Genomic DNA, 18,222 nt, shown 5'->3' with positions numbered 1-18,222 from the left:
ATTCAGTTTGTGAAAATTCACTCAGCTGTACAAATATGATGTGTACATTAAAATGTTGGGGGGCAGGAGGTAGGGCAGCGGGTTTAGCACACATGGCGCACAGTGCAAGGACTGGTGTAAGGATCCGGGTTGGAGCCTCTGGCTCCCCACCTGCAGGGAGGTTGTTTCACAAGCAGAGAAGCAGGTCTGCAGGTGTCTGTCTTTCTCTCCCCCTCTCTGTCTTCCCCTTCTCTCTCGATTTCTCTGTTCTATCCAACAACAACAGCAATAACAACAATAATAATAACACTGAGAAGGACACAAGGGCAACAAAAATGGGAAAAGTGGTTTCCAGGAGCAGTGATACATAGTGCAGTAACGAAGCCCCAGAGATAACCCTGGAGGCAAAATACATATATATAATTTACTTATTTTGGATAAAGACAGAAAAAGACTGAGAGGGGAAGGGGGGAGCAGACACCATCAGCCTTGCTTCACCACTTGTGAAGCTTCCCCCCTGCAGGCGGGAACCAGGACTTGAACCCAGGTCTTTTCACCCTGTGTGCTCCGCTACCCAGCTTCATGTACAGTTTTTCTACATAGATTCAACCTCAGTAAAAAGATAAAAGGTCATAAAACACTTAAGGACTTAACTTAAAACAAATTCTTTTTATCCAGTAAACTTTCATTTAATAATAATAATAATAATAATAATAATGATCACAGGGTTTTCACCCTTCTGGGCTGACTTTTTGATTAGAGAGAAATAAAAAAACACATCACCAAAGCTTCCTCCTGTTTTGTAAAGCAGGAGCACTATCCAGGTGGGCTGTTTTGTCAGCCCCAGTAAACAATTTCTGTTACCCCTTTTCATAGCAGCTTGGGATATGGGGCAGGCAAGAGATCACTGCTTCTCAGTTTATTGGGAGTCAGGCCCAGAGATTTTTTTTTTTCTTCTTCTTTTGTTTCTTCCAGATACATTTTTTTCTTCTTTTTTTTATGGTTGGGCTTTATCAAAGACATGATTATGTACTAAGGGTACAGAAAAGGGGCTTTTTTTTTTCCCCTCAAGATTTTATTTATTCTATTAATGAAAAATATAGGAAGAGAGAGACAGAAAGAACCAGATATCACTCTGGTACATGTGCTGGCCTCCTGCCTAAGAGTCCAGTGCTTTATCCACTGCACCACCTCTAGGACCACAGAGAAGAGGCTTCTAAGTCTTCTGTCTGTCATTCGGCAGGTGCCACTCACTGATCTAGGAACCAGACGGCAAATGTGGAGGTTTAGAAGTGCCAGTTTCTAGGTTTGGTGATCTTCAGGAAAAGCCACAAATCTGAATTTTTTAATTTTGTTTTAATTTAATTAATTTATTTATTTATTCTCTTTTGTTGCCCTTGCTGTTTTATCATTGTTGTGGTTATTATTGTTGTCTTCGTTGTTAGATAGGACAGAGAGACATGAAGAGAGGAGGGGAAGACAGAGAGGGAGAGAGAAAGATTGACACCTGCAGACCTGCTGCACCTCCTGTGAAGAGACTCCCCTGCAGGTGGGGAGCCGGGGGCTCGAACTGGGATCCTAAAGCCAGTCCTTGCGCTTTGCGCTACCGCCCGACTCCCCAAATCTGAATTTTTATGTGTGCACTCTTGATTTTTAGGTTCAGAGAGTAATCAAAGATATTAAAGTGGAAAACCAGATACCACCCCCAACACACATACCCCGACTTTGGCAGGCCCACCCCCCCTCGCCCCATATGACCATACAACTGAAATTGAAGACAACCCCTCTCCAGCTTTTGTCACTGGGAGACATAGCAACAGGAAGGCCAAGACAACGTTTTTGGGGGGTGGAGGTGGGGTGGGCGGAGTGGGGAGTCTGGCCTTTCTGCTCAGCTTGCGTGTGGGCATCACCTGCTGAAAGGCAGGCACATCGGGACTGCGGTCAGGTTTTTATAACAAGCTGCCTGCCAGGTGATGACGATTCCAGCGGCCCCTGAGGGCCTCTCTGCAACTCAGAGGGGCTCCCTGGAGAAGGCAGTGAGCCAAGCACGCCTGCCAGAAGCATCCCATTGCTTGCTTCAATTTTATTTTATTATTTGTAATAATATTTAATTTATCTGTTAATCAGAAAGATAGGAAGGAGAGAGGGAAAGAACCAGACATCGCTCTGGTACATGTACTGCCGGGGAACGAACTCACAACCTCATGCCTGAGGGTCCAATACTTTATCCACTGCGCCACTTTCCGAACCACTAGATTTTATTTTATTAAATTTTATTTATTTGTTGGAATAGAGGCCGTCAGAAATGAAGAAGGGGGAGATAGATACCTGCAGACCTGCTTCACCACGTGTGAAGCTTTTCCCTTGCAGGAGGGGACCGGGCGCGCTCAACATAACATAGGTAACATAGGCACTCAGCCCGCCCTCGCGTGCTTAGATTTGAGTTTCTGAGCAAAGAGGACTAACCTATGACCTGCACCGAGACATCCCCTGCTCCACCCCAGTTCCCTCCCCAGCCCAGGGCGCGGGCTGCCAGATCTCAGCTATTCTAGAAAGTAGAGGAGTCGGGGAGAGCTTCCCGGAGGAGAAGGAGGAGGAGGTGGCGGCGGCTCCAGGGAAGCCCAGGAACAGCCCTGCGCTCTGCGCCCCCAGCAACCCGGATCCCGGCGCCGCACGTGCACCGCTGTGCGCGCGCCGCTGTCAATCAAGCGCGGGGTCCAGGACCCGGGGCTGCAGGTGGGGGAGGTTTAAAGGCGGCGGCGGGCGGGGCTCCCATGATGCCGCGCGGCAGGCGGGTTTGGATTTTAAATCCCCGCGGCCAATCGCGACCCAGCAGCCTCCAGTAACGTTCCCGGCGGCCGAGTTTGAATTCGGGGAGGAGCCGAGCGAGCTAGCGAGCCCGGAGCGACCCAGGGCAGGACCCAGACCCCCGGCCGGCAGCAGCGCCCCCCCTCCCTCCAGCGAACATGAGTGCGGCCCCCACCGCAGGGAAGCTGGCGCGGGCCCCCGCAGAGCCCGGTAAAGTCGGGGTCCCCGGTGCGGCGGGGCCCCCCGGAGCCTCGGCCGCCGCCACCGCAGCCCCGCCGGCCAAGGAGATCCCCGAGGTCCTGGTGGACCCGCGCAGCCGGCGGCGCTACCTGCGGGGCCGCTTCCTGGGCAAGGGCGGCTTTGCCAAGTGCTTCGAGATCTCGGACGCCGACAGCAAGGAGGTGTTCGCGGGCAAGATCGTGCCCAAGTCGTTGCTGCTCAAGCCGCACCAGAAGGAGAAGATGTCCATGGAGATCTCCATCCACCGCAGCCTCGCCCACCAGCACGTCGTCGGCTTCCACGGCTTCTTCGAGGACAACGACTTCGTGTTCGTGATCCTGGAGCTCTGCCGCCGCAGGGTGAGTATCGTTGGGTGCTGCGGTGCTGGGTGCCCGGAGCTGCTGCGGTGCTGGGTGCTGGGGTACTGGGTGCCGGGGTACTGGGTGTCCGGAGCTGCTGCGGTGCTGGGTGCTGGGGTACTGGGTGTCCGGAGCTGCCGCGGTGCTGGGTACTGGGTGCCCGGAGCTGCTGCGGTACCGGGTGCTGGGGTTCCTGGCAATGCCAGCGGCTGGGGGCTTGGGTGTTGCAAAGCTGCAAAAAAGCCTTGGACAAGGGTCCGAGCCGAGGGCAGCCCGCCAGGGGGCGCTGTGGGGCGCGGAACTGGGGTGCACTGGGGTGGGTGGGGGGACACCTGGGGTCAGAAGGAAGGGAGGGATCTGCTGGCTGCACAGACACCCCGGGACAGACAGGGTGACAGGGACTCTGACCCCCCCCCCCCGCACCCGCCCACCATCCCAGTACCTCCAGGACCAGGATCAGCCCACTGGCCGGGCTGGAGAGGGAGCCACTAAGAGGAGGTGCAGTGACATTGCCTGGGGAGGGGCTGGGAGAACCAGCGCAGAGACACCCCTTCCACCCCACCTAGTTCCCTCCCTAGGCCTTGACACTGGCTGCCCGATCTCAATTCTAGAAGACAGGGGCGTTTGGGAGAACTTCCCGGAGGAAGAGGAGGAGGAGGAGGAGGGGCGGCACCAGGGACCCCCCACCCCCCCAGGAGCAGCCTAGCGCCCAGCGCCCCTAGCAGCCAGGAGCCCTGCAGCCAGGCAGCTTCCGAACGAAACCAGTGACACCTCCTTCCCAGTCTGGGTCCTCAGCATGAAACCTGCCCCCTCATTTCACCTCTGCTTCCCCCCCCCCGCCCCCATATCCTCATGTCAGTCTCTTCTGGAGCTGCACAAGCGCAGGAAAGCCCTGACCGAGCCTGAGGCGCGCTACTACCTGCGGCAGATCGTCCTGGGCTGCCAGTACCTGCACCGCAACCGGGTGATCCACCGCGACCTCAAGCTGGGTAACCTCTTCCTGAACGAGGACCTGGAGGTGAAAATAGGTGAGGAGGACGGGAGACCAGGAGACGGAAGCCAGGGGCCGGGCCGGGGCCGGGAGGAAGAGGCTGCTGGCGGCCTGGGAAATCCTCTTTAGCATAGACATTCAAGGCAGAGAGGCCCAAGGCTATATCTGGCCAGTCAGTTCCTGTATTTCTGGTATTCCTACAAACATGTGTGTTGCTTGCATTTTTTTTTTTTTTAATTTTATGGTATGGTTATTGGATAGAGACAGGAAGAAACTGGAGGCTGAAGGCATAGCGTAATGGTTCTGCAAAAACCTTTCATGCCTGAGGCTCCAAGGTTCCAGGTTCAACCCTCAGCACTACCATAAGCCAGAGCTGAGCAGTGCTGGGGGGGGGGGGGTCAGGGGGACAGACAAGGAGAAACTAAGATGGAAGTGGGGTAGGGGTGGGGGCAGAAAGAGAGCCACCTACAGCACTGCTTCACCATTTGTGAAGTTTCGCCCCAGCATGTGGGGGTCAAGGGCTTGAATCTAGGTTATTTTTTTATGTATATATTTATTTATTTATTTATTCCCTTTTGTTACCCTGGTTTTATTATTGTAGTTATTATTATTATTGATGTCATTGTTGTATAGGACAGGGTAAAATGGAGAGAGGAGGGGGAGACAGAGAGGGCGAGAGAAAGACAGGCACCTGCAGACCTGCTTCACCGCCTGTGAAGCGACTCCCCTGCAGGTGGGGAGCCGGGGGCTTGAACCAGGATCCTTGCACTGGTCCTTGTGCTTTGTGCCGCCTTCGCTTAACCCGCTGTGCTACCGCCCGACTCCCTAACCTGGATTCTTGTGCTTGGTGATATGTGGCCTCTACCAAGTGCATCACTGCCTAACCCTTAGTTTCCTTCTTTTTTTTTTTTTTTTTTAAATTTAGGAAACGACTTAAGCTTTGGGGTTTTGAGGCCCTTTAGATAGTTGAAGTCCCAGCCCCAGCAGTGCAGTGCAGGGACAGCTGTTACTTTCTAATATTATTATTATTTTACTGAGAGAGATACAGAGAGAACGACCAGAGCCTTGCTCAGCTCTGGCTGATGGCGGTGCTGGGAATTGAACCTGGGGCCTCAGAGCCTCAGGCAGGAAAGTCTTTTGCAGCACCATTCTACTGTCTCCCCAGCCTTTCCACTCGCTGTATAGATGGCCACAGTCCTCATCCATCCCCATCATCCCATATAACCTTGCCAGGGGACAGCGTTGACACTGGCTTGCTCAGCCACCTTGGACATTAGCTAATCCCGTTGATAGTGCCCTTCCAGCAGCCCGGCCCGGTGGGCACAAGCACGGCTACAGACAAGGAAGACAGGCTCGAGGGTACCAGCGATGCTGGGTCTCATTGGTCAAACCTGACGGGATTTGCTGTCACCTACATTAAGAGATGCTGGAAGCTGGCTTCTGAGCTCCTGCTCTTTCCCTCCCTCCATTGCAGGGGATTTTGGACTGGCAACCAAAGTCGAATATGATGGGGAACGCAAAAAGACCCTGTGCGGGACCCCCAACTACATAGCTCCTGAGGTGCTGAGCAAGAAAGGACACAGTTTTGAGGTGGACGTGTGGTCCATCGGCTGCATCATGTAAGTTCCCGAGAATCAGGACCTCCCCATACACACCCCCACGAAGGCCTCAGAGGACAGAGGCTCCAGCGTGGGGGCCGGGCTGTAGCGCAGCGGGTTCAGCGCATGTGGTGCGGAGCCCAAGAACTGGCATGAGGATCAGGGCTCAAGCCCTCAGCTCCCCACCTGCAGGGGCGCTTCACAAGCAGTGAAGCAGGTCTGCAGGTGTCTTATCTCTCTCTTCCTAACCCTCTGTCTTCCCCATCTCTCTCCATTTCTCTCTGTCCTATCCAACAACAAGGACAACAATAATAACCACAACGATAAATAAGGGCAACAAAAGAGAAAGAATAGTCTCCAGAAGCAGTGGATTTGTAGTGTAGGCACTGAGCCCCAGCAATAATCCTGGATGCAAAAATAAATTAAATAAATAAATAAAATAAATAAAATAAAAATGTTCTAGCATAAAGCCCCTCTCTGCTTGTCACTGACCTGGCCTGAGGTTCCTGTGGTCTGGCTTGGGGCTCTGGGGAAGGGCTTGGGGTGGGCAGTGCTGCACTGAATTCTTTAGCCCCTCATACTAATAGCAGCATCTCCCAGGCCTTTGTTAGAAATGCAGAGTGTCCGGAGTTGGGCGGTAGCGCAGTGGGTTCAACGCAAAGGACCAGCGTAAGGATCCTGGTTCGAGCCCCCGGCTCCCCACCTGCAGGGGAGTCGCTTCACAGGCGGTGAAGCAGGTCTGCAGATGTCTGTCTTTCTCTCCCTCTCTCTGTCTTCCCCTCCTCTCTCCATTTCTCCCTGTCCTATCCAACAACTACGACATCAATAACAACAATAACTACAACAATAAAATAACAAAGGCAACAAAAGACAATAAATAGGTAAATAAATAAATATTAAAAAAGACATTAAAAAAAGAAAGAAAAAAATGCAGAGTCTCAGGACCCAGACTGTTGAGCCAGAATCTAGATTTTATTGAATGATTTTTAAAATTTTTTTTATTTTTTTCACATCTTGTTTCTTGCCCTGATAGGACAAAAATGAGACAGAAAGAAAATGCGAGGGGAAGGGTGGGGGGAGAGAGTTGCTGCACTGCTTCACCACTTGTGAAGCTTCCTCCCCTGCAGGTGGGGACTGGGAGCTTAAACCTGGGTCTTTGTGTGTGTTAACATGTGTGCTCAACCAGGTGTGCCACCACCCAGACCCTAGAATCTGGATTTTAACCAGATCTCTCAGTGTCTCCTGTGCACAGTAAGCTTTAAAACTACTGATGGACCAAATAGCGTGGAGGTGGTGGAGAGAGAATTTAGGCCAAGGGCTTCAGCTTCTGGGCAAGCGGGAGCATCTGTGACCTGTTTGGATGGAGACTGTTGGGGGACTGGGTGGTGGGCAGAGGCTTGGGCCTTGGCAGCTGTTGTCTTTGTGGTATTGCCAGGGCACTGGAGAGTTAGACAGTGAGGTGTAGCAATGGCTTCTTTGCAAGGAAGCTTGTTCTGAAGATGGAAGCTGCTGTGATGGCCAGTCTTGGACTGGCTGGCAGCCTCTGGGGTCTACGTTACTGCAGGAATCCCGGTGTTAACTGCCTGTGACCAGATGAGAACTCAATCCACCACGGGGCCCGCCCACCAGATTTAGGGACTGTCCTCAAGGGCCCTAAGGTCAAAGTGAGCGTCCCAGGGGGTACTGACCCTCTACTCTGGCCATGCGATGTTTCCTGGCACCAGGTCCCTGCTGTGAGCCTTGCGCCAAATGCCACCTTCTGCCTGCAGGTACACGCTGTTAGTGGGCAAGCCACCCTTCGAGACCTCTTGCCTAAAAGAGACCTATCTCCGGATCAAGAAGAATGAATACAGTATTCCCAAGGTGACTAAACGCACTTCAGAGTATCTCTTTCCCAAAAGCAAGTTACTCAGCCCAGCTGAATTTGGGGACGATGGTGGGGGTATCATAGAGCTTTAGAAGGTACATGTGGGGGTCAGGCTATAGCGCAGCGGGTTAAGCGCACGTGGCACAAAGTGCAAGGACCGGCGTGAGGATCCCGGTTTGAGCCCCCGGCTCCCCACCTGCAGGGGAGTCACTTCACAAGCAGGTGAAGCAGGTCTGCAGGTGTCTCTCTTTCTCTCCCCCTCTCCTGTCTTCCCCTCCTCTCTCCATTTCTCTCTGTCCTATCCAACAACAACGACAGCAATAACAACAACAATAATAACTACTACAATAAAACCACAAGGGCAATAAAGGAATAAATAAATATTAAAAAGAATTTTTTTTAAAAAGATACATGTTTGAAATCAGGGTTCTTGCTGGGGCTTGGTGACTGTGTGTCAAATGCCGGTAACCATTTTTCCTTTATTTTTGGTAGGGCAGAGAGAAATTGAGAGAGAAGGGGGAAACTAGCGACAATGGAGAGAGACAGCAGCAGCACTGCTTCGCTGCTTGTGAAGCTTCCTCCCTGCAGATGGGGACCAGGGACTTGAACTTAGGACCTTGTGCATGGTAACTTGCATGCTCAACTAGGCGTGCCACTACCCAGGCCTCTTTCCTTAAGAAAGCCATTTATCTCTGTGACTTGGCTTCCTCACCTACAGGAAGGATAGCCATACAGAGCTTGACCCCCAGCTTTTTCTTTCTTTCTTTTTTTTTTTTTTTCTGAGTGTTCAGTGAGGTAGTCTGTATGAAAGGCTTCCATGCTTCCCTGGCAGGTGGTAAGTATGTGAGTGCTGGCCTCCCTCCTGTGAAACTGTTCTTCTCCCACACTGCTCCTTCCTGGTGCCAAATGTTCCCATTTTACAAAAGCCCTAGAAAGTTGTTAGCTGTCCAAGGTGGTATTAAGGAGAACTGAGATTTAAACTCGGGCTTTTATGATCTAAGAGCCTTCCATAAGAGCTTTCCTGGAAATGAGTCTCGGGGTATGGAAGAACTTGCTAGGGGGTTGGGGGGGGCGGGGATGGAATCGCCTGCTTCTCCTCCTCTTTCTTCTCCTCTCTCTCTTTTAACTAATTTAACAGAGACAAATTAGTAGGGAAAGGGGAACTAGAGAGGAAGAGAGACACCTGCATACCGCACCACCACCTGGTCCCAAATCTGAAGTCGTAAAGAAGAAAAAATTAGGCAGGGGCAGATAGCATAATGGTTATACGAAGAGACTCTCATGCCTGAGACTCCACAAAGTCCCAGGTCCTTCCTCTGCATCACCATCAGCCAGAGCTGAGCAGTGCTCTGGTAAAAAAGAGAGAGAGAGGAGGAGAAATGATCTTTCTTACAGGTTAGGCTGACTGACACTAGCCAACTTGACAGAGGTGACACTTGGGCATTTGACATTGCTTAAAGTGACCCGATAGGTCGTCTTTGAGACCAGGGGCTACTTGTGGGCTGGGGACTGCGGGCCCCATGTGGCAGTGGTGCTCAGTCCCTGGCAGGTCCTGCTTATCTCTGTCTCTGTCTCCCCACTCTAGCACATCAACCCCGTGGCCGCCTCCCTCATCCAGAAGATGCTGCAGACGGACCCCAATGCCCGCCCCACCGTTCACGAGCTGCTTAACGATGACTTCTTCACTTCCGGCTACATCCCCACCCGCCTCCCCATCACGTGCCTCACTATTCCGCCCAGGTTTTCCATTGCTCCCAGCAGTCTGGACCCCAGCAACCGGAAACCGCTCACAGTCCTCAATAAAGGTAAGAGGATGTTCTCAGGGCAAAGATCCCCTGCCCCGTGGTCTGGGAGGTGGCGCAGTGATAAAGCTTTGGACTCTCAAGCATGAGGTCCCGAGTTCCATCCCTGGCAGCACATGTGCCAGAGTGATGTCTGGTTCTTTCTTTTTTTCCTCCAGGGTTATTGCTGGGCTCGGTGCCTGCACCATGAATCCACCGCTCCTGGAGGCCTTTTTTCCCCCTTTTTGTTGCCCTAGTTGTTGCAGCCTCGTTGCGGTTATTATTGCCATTGTTGACGTTGCTTTGTTGTTGGATAGGACAGAGAGAAATGGAGAGAGGAGGGGAAGACAGAGAAAGAGGGGAGGGAAAGATAGACACCTGCAGACCTGCTTCACCGCCCGTGAAGCGACTCCCCTGCAGGCGGGGAGCCGGGGGCTCGAACCTGGAGCCGGTCCCTGCGCTTTGCGCCACGTGCGCTTAACCCACTGCGCCACCGCCCGACTCCCAATGTCTGGTTCTTTCTCTCTCCTCCTGTCTTTCTCATAAATAAATAAAGTCTTAAAAAAAAAAAAAAAGATTCCCCCCCCCCCACAGGGCAAAGACCCCTCCCCAGAGAGCCTTCCAGTGCATGGCCTCAGAGCACCAGTGTGTGCTGGGATACACTGCCTGAATCCATAGCTCTCTCCCCCCCCCCCCATTTCTGTGATCAAATAATCCTGTTAGGAAAGACAGGCTGGGATCCAGCTAGATCACACCAGTAGAGGTCACATGTTAAAATGCACAAGGACCTGGGTTCAAGCCCCTGGTCCCCAACTGCAGGAGAGAAGCTTCATGGGTGGTAAAGCAGGGCATGGTTTACATTTGACAGTAAAATACAGTAGTTTGTATATATGTGCCATTTCTCCGTTTTGCATATATGTAGGTTGTCCTCTGCCATCCTGTTCCAGGACCTGAAAACCCCCCCCCCCCCACACACACACACACACACACACACTCCTCTCCCCTCGAATCCTTTACTTTGGTGCAACACAGCAATTCCAGTCCAAGTTCTACTTTGTGTTTTCCCTTCTGTTGTGATTTTTCAAGTTCTTCTGAGTGAGATCATCCTATATTCATTCTTCTCTTTATGGCTTATCTCACTTAAAATGATTCCTTCAAGCTCTATCCAAGAGGAGGTGAAGAAAGTGAAGTCACCATTTTTAATAGCTGAGTAGTATTCCCTTGTGTATATAGACCACAACTTGCTCAGCCACTCATCTGCTGTTGGACACCTGGGTTGCTTCCAGGTTTTGGCTGTTATAGACTGTGCAGCTATGAACATAGGTGGACACAAATCTTTTTGAATGGGTGTGCTTGGTTCCATAGGCTATATCCCCAGGAGAGGAATTGCAGGGTTACAGGGCAGGTCCACTTCTAGCCTTCTGAGAGTTCTCCAGACTGCTCTCCCTAGGGATTGGACCCATTTACATTCCCACCAGCAGTGCAGGAGGGTCCCTTTGTCCCCACACCCCCTCTAGCATTTGCTGATGTTACCTTTTCTGATGGATGACATTCTCATGGGAATAAAGTGGTATCTCATTGTTGTCTTTATTTGTATTTCTCTGACAATCAGTGACTTGTAGCATTTTTTCATGTGTCTGATGGCCTTTTGGATCTCTTTTATGGTGATTATTCTACTCATACACTGTCCCCAATTTTGGATGGGGTCATTTGTTTTTTTATTGCTGAATTTGATGAGCTCTTTATATATTTTGATTATTGGCCTCTTGTCTGATGACTGGCATGTAAAGATCTCCTATTTTGTGAGAGGTCTCTTTGGGTGGTGGTTTCTTTTGCTGTGCAGAAGTTTTACAATTTGACTGACATCCCTTTTACATGGGGCACTGGAAATGTTCAACACACCCCCACCACCCCAAACACTCCAGCTTCAGCAGTGAGTATCATTGTCCCATTGGCTCTGTGTCTTTTTTTTCTGTTTCTTTCTTCTTTTAGTTTATTTATTTATTAGAGACAGAGAGAAATTGAGAAGAGAGGAGAAGACAGAGAGATACCTGCAGTCCTGTTTCACCACTCATGAAGCTCCTCCCCCGCCCCCCGCAGGTGGGGATTAGGGGCTTGAACCCGGGTCCTCGAGCCGTGTAATGTGTTTTTTTTTTTTTTTTTTTTTTTACCAGACCACTGCTCAGCTCTGGCATATGGTGGTGCTGGAGATTGAACCTGGGACTTTGGAGCCTGAGGCATGAGAGTCTCTTTGCATAACCAATATGCTATCTACCCCTGCCCATAATGTGTGCTCTTAACCAGGTACTCCACCACCTGGTCCCTCTCCCTTTTTGTTTCTTCAGTCGCCTTGACACTTTGCCCCTGGAGACTCCAGTTTCTATGCATCTTCTTTTTTTTAATATTATTATTTTACCAGAGCACTGTTCAACTCTGACTTATGGCGGTGTGGGGGCTTGAACCTGGGACTTTGGAGCCTCAAGCATGAGAGTCTTGTTTGCATAACCGTTGTGTTATCTACCCTCCGCCCAATATTTTATTTATTTATTATTATGTAGAGACAGAGAAATTGAGAGAGGCGACAGAGATAGAAAGACAGACACCTGCAGCCCTGCTTTACTTGCAAAGCTTTCCCCTCGCAGGTGGGGACCAAGGGCTTGAACCTGGATCCTTGTGCGCTGCAATGTGTGCGCTTAACCAGGTGCGCCACTGCCTGGCCCCCCCATGCATCTTCTTAAAAGAAGGGTTATTGGCTGCTAAAGCCACAGGCCTTTGCTCAGATTGTCAATTACTAGGTCTCTTCAGGGCACAGAAGTAGGTGGGTAGGATATTGGCTCACATTCTCCCAGCTTTTTGTTTCGATATTAATCTCAAGCTTATAAAAAGGTATTGAAAATATACCATCTCCCTTTACCCCATCAATATTTTTCTCACATTTTTAAATAAATCTTTCACATTTATTTTTTTATATAAAGTTGCATATGAAGTATTTGCATTCCCTGCCAATATTACTGCTACAGCTTTTGCAAGTAAATATTTTTTTCTTTGTGATTTAATATTGATTTACAAAATTAGAAAAGAAGTATAATCCCACACCATTCTCACCACCAGAGTTCTGTGACCTCATTCCTTACATTGGGAACTGCAGTAGTTCTCCCAAGATCACAGAAAAGGGTTGATTATTATTTCTATAGCTATATTCATTTATATGTGTCCATTTTTTTCTATGGTCCTGTCTTCCTTTCTTTTGTTGCTCTTGTTGCTTTATTGTTGTAGTTATTATTGTTGTTGTCATTGTTGGAGAGGACAGAGAGAAGTAGAGAGAGGAGGGGAAGACAGAGAGGGGGAGAGAAAGATAGACACCTGCAGACCTGCTTCACCACCTGTGAAGCGACTCCCCTGCAGGTGGGGAGCCGGGGGCTCAAACGGGGATCCTTTCGCCTGCCCTCACACTTTGCACCACCTGCGCTTAACCCGCGGTGCTACCACCTGACTCCCCTTACTTTCCTTTCTAACTCAACACCTACTCCTTCTGAGTGTCCTGCCTTGTGTGTGTGTGTGTGTGTGTGTGTGTGTGTGTGTGTGTGTGTGTGTGTGTGTTCCCCTCTCTTCTCTCTCTGGGTCCTGATGGAATTGAAGTTTAGAGCCCACTGGTCCTCTTTCCCTAATATTTACCCCTCTGGGAGTATGGACCAAAATTCTGTTTATTTTTTAATTTTTAAGCAGAGCACTGCTCAGCTTTGGCTGGTGGTATGGGGGATTGAACCTGGGACCTGGGAATTTCAGACATGAGAATCTCTTTGCATAATCATTATGCTGTCTACCACCACCCCTCACTGGCCCTGGACCATAATTCTTTATGGGGTGCAGAAAATGGAAGGTCTGACTTCTGTAATTGCTTCTCTACTGGACATGGGTGTTGGCAGGTTCATCCATACCCCCAGCCTGTTTCTATCTTTTCCTAGTTCTCATATTTTCTTCATATTTATTTATTTATTTATTTACCAGAGCACTGCTCAGCTCTGGCTTATGGTGGTATGAAGGATTGAACATGCATTGAGATCTCAGGCGTGAAATTCTATTTGCATAACCATTGTGCTATCTTTCCCCAATATGTGTATGTGTGTATATATATATATAGTTTTTTTTAATTTCTTTATTGGGGAATTAATATTTTATATTCAACAGTAAATACAATAGTTTGTACATGCATAACATTCCCCAGTTTCCCATTTAACAATACAACCCCCACTATGTCATTTATCATCCTTCATGGACCTGTATTCTCCCCACCCACCCACCCCAGAGTCTTTTTTACTTGGGTGCAATACGCCAATTCCAGTTCAGGTTCTAATTGTGTTTTCTTTTCTGATCTTGTTTTTCAACTTCTGCCTGAGAGTGAGATCATCCCATACTCATCCTTCTGTTTCTGACTTATTTCACTCAACATGAATTTTTCAAGGTCCATCCAAGATCGGCTGAAAACGGTGAAGTCACCATTTTTTATAGCTGAGTAGTATTCCATTGTGTATATAGATCACAACTTGCTCAGCCACTCATCTGTTGTTGGACACCTGGGTTGCTTCCAGGTTTTGGCTATTACAAATTGTGCTGCCAAGAACGTATGTGTACACAGATCTTTTTGGATGGGTATGTTGGGTATATATATGGAAAAAGAACCATGCATCACATCACTTTTTTTAAAAGATTTTATTTATTTACTTATTTATTTATTTATTAATGAGAAAGGAGGAGAAAGAGCCAGACATCACTCTGGGACATGTGCTGCCATGGATTGAACTCGGGACCTCATGCTTAGAGTCCAATGCTTTACCCACTGTGCCACCTCCCGGACCACATCACATCACTCTTGTACATGTGATACTGGGGATCGAACTTGGGTCTTCATGCTTGCAAATCCAGCACTCTAGCCACTATCTCCTCACAAGCCATTTTATTATTATTACTATTGAGACAAAGAGGGAGAGCAGGAAAGAGATAGCTCCAATTCTGTTTCACCATTTGTGAAGCCTCCACCCTACAGGTGAGGACCAGAGGCTTGAACCTGGGTCATCATCCAAGGTGACATTGTGTAGTCTACTGGGTGTGCCACCAACTAACCCTCCAAAATTCTTTTTGATCCTATTCATCACCCCTGACCCCAGAGCACTGATCAACTATGGCTTTGGGCGGTGGAAAGACTTGAATCTGGGGCCCTGGAGCGTCAGGTATTAAAGTCCTTTTGCATAACCATTAGGCCACCTGCCTTGCCTCTTGGGCCATGTTAGATCTCTGCTCTGGCCAATGCACTGCAGTACTGAGGACTGAGTAACTTAAGAGTCTCACACACTTAGATCCGACACTCCGCTCTACGCCATGTTTATTCTTAAGTACCCCACCTACCCGACAACCTTTACAACCACTGCCGAATACCTTATTTCATACTTTAAGCCCTGATCACAGTTGTTGTTTTTTTTAACTGAACACACTGATCTTTACACATTTGAAGGAAAATTTCATACTATAAAGAAGAACTACTCTATGTTGGTAAGAAGTCTTTTAATCATAAAGATAGTAAAAATTATCTTGTCCTTCTACCACCCAAATTTAACCAATATTAAAAGGTCAGTGTGTCTACACACACACACACACACACACACACACCCAGGGATATACAGCATAAAGGTTATGCAAACAGACTCTCATGCTTGAATCTCCAGAGTCCCAGGTTCAGTCCCTAGCACCACCATATAAACCAGAGCTGAGTAGTGCTCTGGAACTTCTCTATCTCATAAAAACAAAATAAAAAGGAGGCCGGGTGGTAGTACAGCGGGTTAAGCGCACATGGCGCGAAGTGCAAGGACCAGAATAAGGATCCCAGTTCAAGCCATCTGTACGGAAGTCACTTCACAGGCAGTGAAGCAGGTCTTCAGGTGTCTGTCTTTCTCTCTCTCTCTCTGTCTTCCATTCCTCTCTCCATTTCTCTGTCCTATTCAACAACAATGACAGCAATAACAACAACAATGATAAACGACAAGGGCGACAAAAGGGAAAAAAAATGGCCTCTAGGAGCAGTGGATTCATAGTGCAGGCACTGAGCCCCAGCAATAACCCTGGAGGTAAAATAAATATAAAGTAAATAAATAAATGAATATCTTCAGACACACACATACTCACACACTTTTTTGCCACCAGAATTATCGCTGGAGCCTGGTGCCAGCACCGCAAGTCCACTGTTCTTGTCGGCCATTATTTTTCCTCCTCTCTTTTTATTTGGTAGGGTCAGATATTGAGAGGAGGGGAGGGGAGAGAGGGAGACACCTGCAACACTGCTTCACTACTGGTGAAGCATCCACCCCTGCAGGTGAGGACCCGGGGCTTGAACCCAAGTCCTTATGCACACATACATAAGTATGTCAATGAGTCAGACATCAGCTGGAAAGATCCCCTAGCTTTTCATTAAACGCCTGCTTCATCCATTGTGTTACAATTGGCCAGGCCTTCTCATCGTCCTGGGCACTCTGGTCCTTTTCACTCCGGGCTGAGCCCGTGTAGCTCACAGCCTGACTGTCTAGACCTCTGGCTGGTGAAGGCTTCTCAAGGGCTTGGCCTGTCCCCAGAGGCACCGAGAGTGAACATGGCAGCTGCTGCTTTACCAGCCTGGCACTGACGTATTTCACCCAAAATAACGCAGCTGAAGCTGTTTCTTTGGGGTCCCAGCTAATGACCCTGTGACCATGTCTTGTCTCCTAGGCACAGAGAACCCAGTGCCCGAGCGTCCCCGGGAGAAAGAGGAGCCCGTGGTCCGGGAGAACAGCGAGGCCGTTGACTGCCACCTGGGGGACATGCTGCAGCAGCTACAGAGTGTCAACGCCTCCAAGCCCTCTGAGCGGGGCCTGGTGAGGCAAGGTGGGCTTCCCTTTGGCCCCCCTGCCACCTCCTTTGTCTCTCTCCGTGAGCCGTCTCTCGTCTTCTGTGAAATTTCCCTGTTTGCTGTGTTAGCGTAAGGGGGTGTCGCATCCAGTGGGTGGATGGAGAGCCCAGCAAGCCTCCCTGGTGTGGCCAGCGGACTGGATGAGAGGGGAAGAGGCAGGTTCCCCGTCTCCCGCCTCTGCACCCGCCCCCCCATCACCTGTCTCAGACCCATCAATCTCCTGTCTGTTTCTGTGCAGAGGAAGCTGAGGACCCTGCGTGCATCCCCATCTTCTGGGTCAGCAAGTGGGTGGACTATTCTGACAAGTACGGCCTTGGTAGGTATTCTCTCTTTTTAAAATTTTATTCATTTCATTTTATTTCACATATTATTAGATCGAGACAGAGCGAAATTGAGAGGGGAGGGGGAGAGTTGAGAGGGAGACGACACCTAAAGCCCCACTTTGCAGCCCCCAGGCCCTCTCCTCCCAGCGGCCACCTTTCTCGGCCCCAGGGCTCCAGCCTGCTGCTATTCCTTTCTGAGGCCTCTCTCCCTTCGCCCCCCCCCCCCAGGCTACCAGCTGTGTGACAACAGCGTGGGGGTGCTCTTCAACGACTCCACCCGCCTCATCCTGTACAATGACGGCGACAGCCTGCAGTACATCGAGCGGGATGGCACCGAGTCCTACCTCTCCGTCAACTCCCACCCCGGCTCGCTGACCAAGAAGGTGAGCCCCCGGGGTGGGGGGTGAGGGGTTGGGGGGTCGTGGGGTGGGCCCGGGCCTCGGCAGGCTCTCACCGCCACGGGTGCCCGCCGTAGATCACCCTCCTCAAGTACTTCAGCAACTACATGAGCGAGCACCTGCTGAAGGCGGGCGCCAACATCACGCCGCGGGAAGGCGACGAGCTGGCGCGACTGCCCTACCTGCGCACCTGGTTCCGCACGCGCAGCGCCATCATCCTGCACCTCAGCAACGGCTGCGTGCAGATCAACTTCTTCCAGGTGGGCCTGGGGGGCAACAGGACAGGAGGCCTGCCCATCGCAGCTGGCTTCTCTTCTTCCATCCCCTGGAGGGAGGTTCTCCCTTCCCGTCCGCCGCTCAGCCGGTCCGTCCGTCTGTCCGTCCCTCCCAGGACCACACCAAGCTCATCCTGTGTCCCCTGATGGCGGCCGTGACCTACATCGATGAGAAGCGGGACTTCCGCACGTACCGCCTGAGCCTCCTGGAAGAATTCGGCTGCTCCAAGGAGCTGGCCAGCCGCCTGCGCTACGCCCGCACCATGGTGGACAAGCTGCTCAGCTCCCGCTCGGCCTCCAACCGCCTCAAGGCGTCCTCCTAGCCCCGTCTGGCCCTCCTGCGGGCCCCCATTGCCGTCTGTGTATTATGCCCCCGCCCCCTGCCCTGGTTGGGGGGGTGGTGGCTGGGCCAGAGAACTTCATCCGGGCAGGAAAACCGTGTAAGTCACTGTAAGTTATTTTTGTACATGATCCGGTGCGGGTTGCGTGGCCTCTCTCTCCCTCTCCTCTCAACCCCGCCTGATGAACTGTACAGAATGTTGTTGTTGAACTCGGGACTGTCCTCCCCTCACCTTTATACGCATTAAAACACACGAAAATCTTCTCTGCCTTGGATTCCCTGAGGATCGCCTGGGCACCAGCCAGGCTTCACGTCTGGCTCCTCTCCCAGCCCTGGGGGGGCTGCCAGGC

At 50.6% G+C, this 18,222-nt stretch overlaps 2 protein-coding genes across 2 annotated transcripts in view; both read left to right on the top strand.

Moving 5' to 3' along the window:
- Positions 1-18,222, top strand: part of CHP2 (calcineurin like EF-hand protein 2) — a 108,409-nt gene that overhangs the window by 43,128 nt on the left and 47,059 nt on the right. The window lies entirely within an intron of this gene.
- On the top strand, positions 2,529-18,136 carry PLK1 (polo like kinase 1). The gene is made up of 10 exons (XM_007516572.2): positions 2,529-3,365; positions 4,225-4,393; positions 5,831-5,975; positions 7,724-7,817; positions 9,407-9,626; positions 16,356-16,511; positions 16,775-16,852; positions 17,088-17,242; positions 17,335-17,517; positions 17,649-18,136. Exons 1-10 carry the CDS (start codon positions 2,946-2,948, stop codon positions 17,853-17,855), a joined length of 1,827 nt encoding a protein of 608 aa, XP_007516634.1. The 5' UTR covers positions 2,529-2,945; the 3' UTR covers positions 17,856-18,136.

Source organism: Erinaceus europaeus, chromosome 15 (assembly GCF_950295315.1).
Source record: "Erinaceus europaeus chromosome 15, mEriEur2.1, whole genome shotgun sequence".
Classification (NCBI taxonomy): Eukaryota; Metazoa; Chordata; class Mammalia; order Eulipotyphla; family Erinaceidae; genus Erinaceus; species Erinaceus europaeus.
Note: the sequence above shows the minus strand (reverse complement) of the source record. Positions and strands in the feature narration are given on the sequence as shown.

Bases quoted from the DNA above. Each gene is read 5' to 3' on its own strand.
- PLK1 (XM_007516572.2), top strand. From the start codon at position 2,946: ATGAGTGCGGCCCCCACCGCAGGGAAGCTGGCGCGGGCCCCCGCAGAG. The intron at 4,394-5,830 runs GTGAGGAGGACG...CCTCCATTGCAG, and splicing joins GGACCTGGAGGTGAAAATAG to GGGATTTTGGACTGGCAACC. The intron at 17,243-17,334 runs GTGAGCCCCCGG...TGCCCGCCGTAG, and splicing joins CCGGCTCGCTGACCAAGAAG to ATCACCCTCCTCAAGTACTT.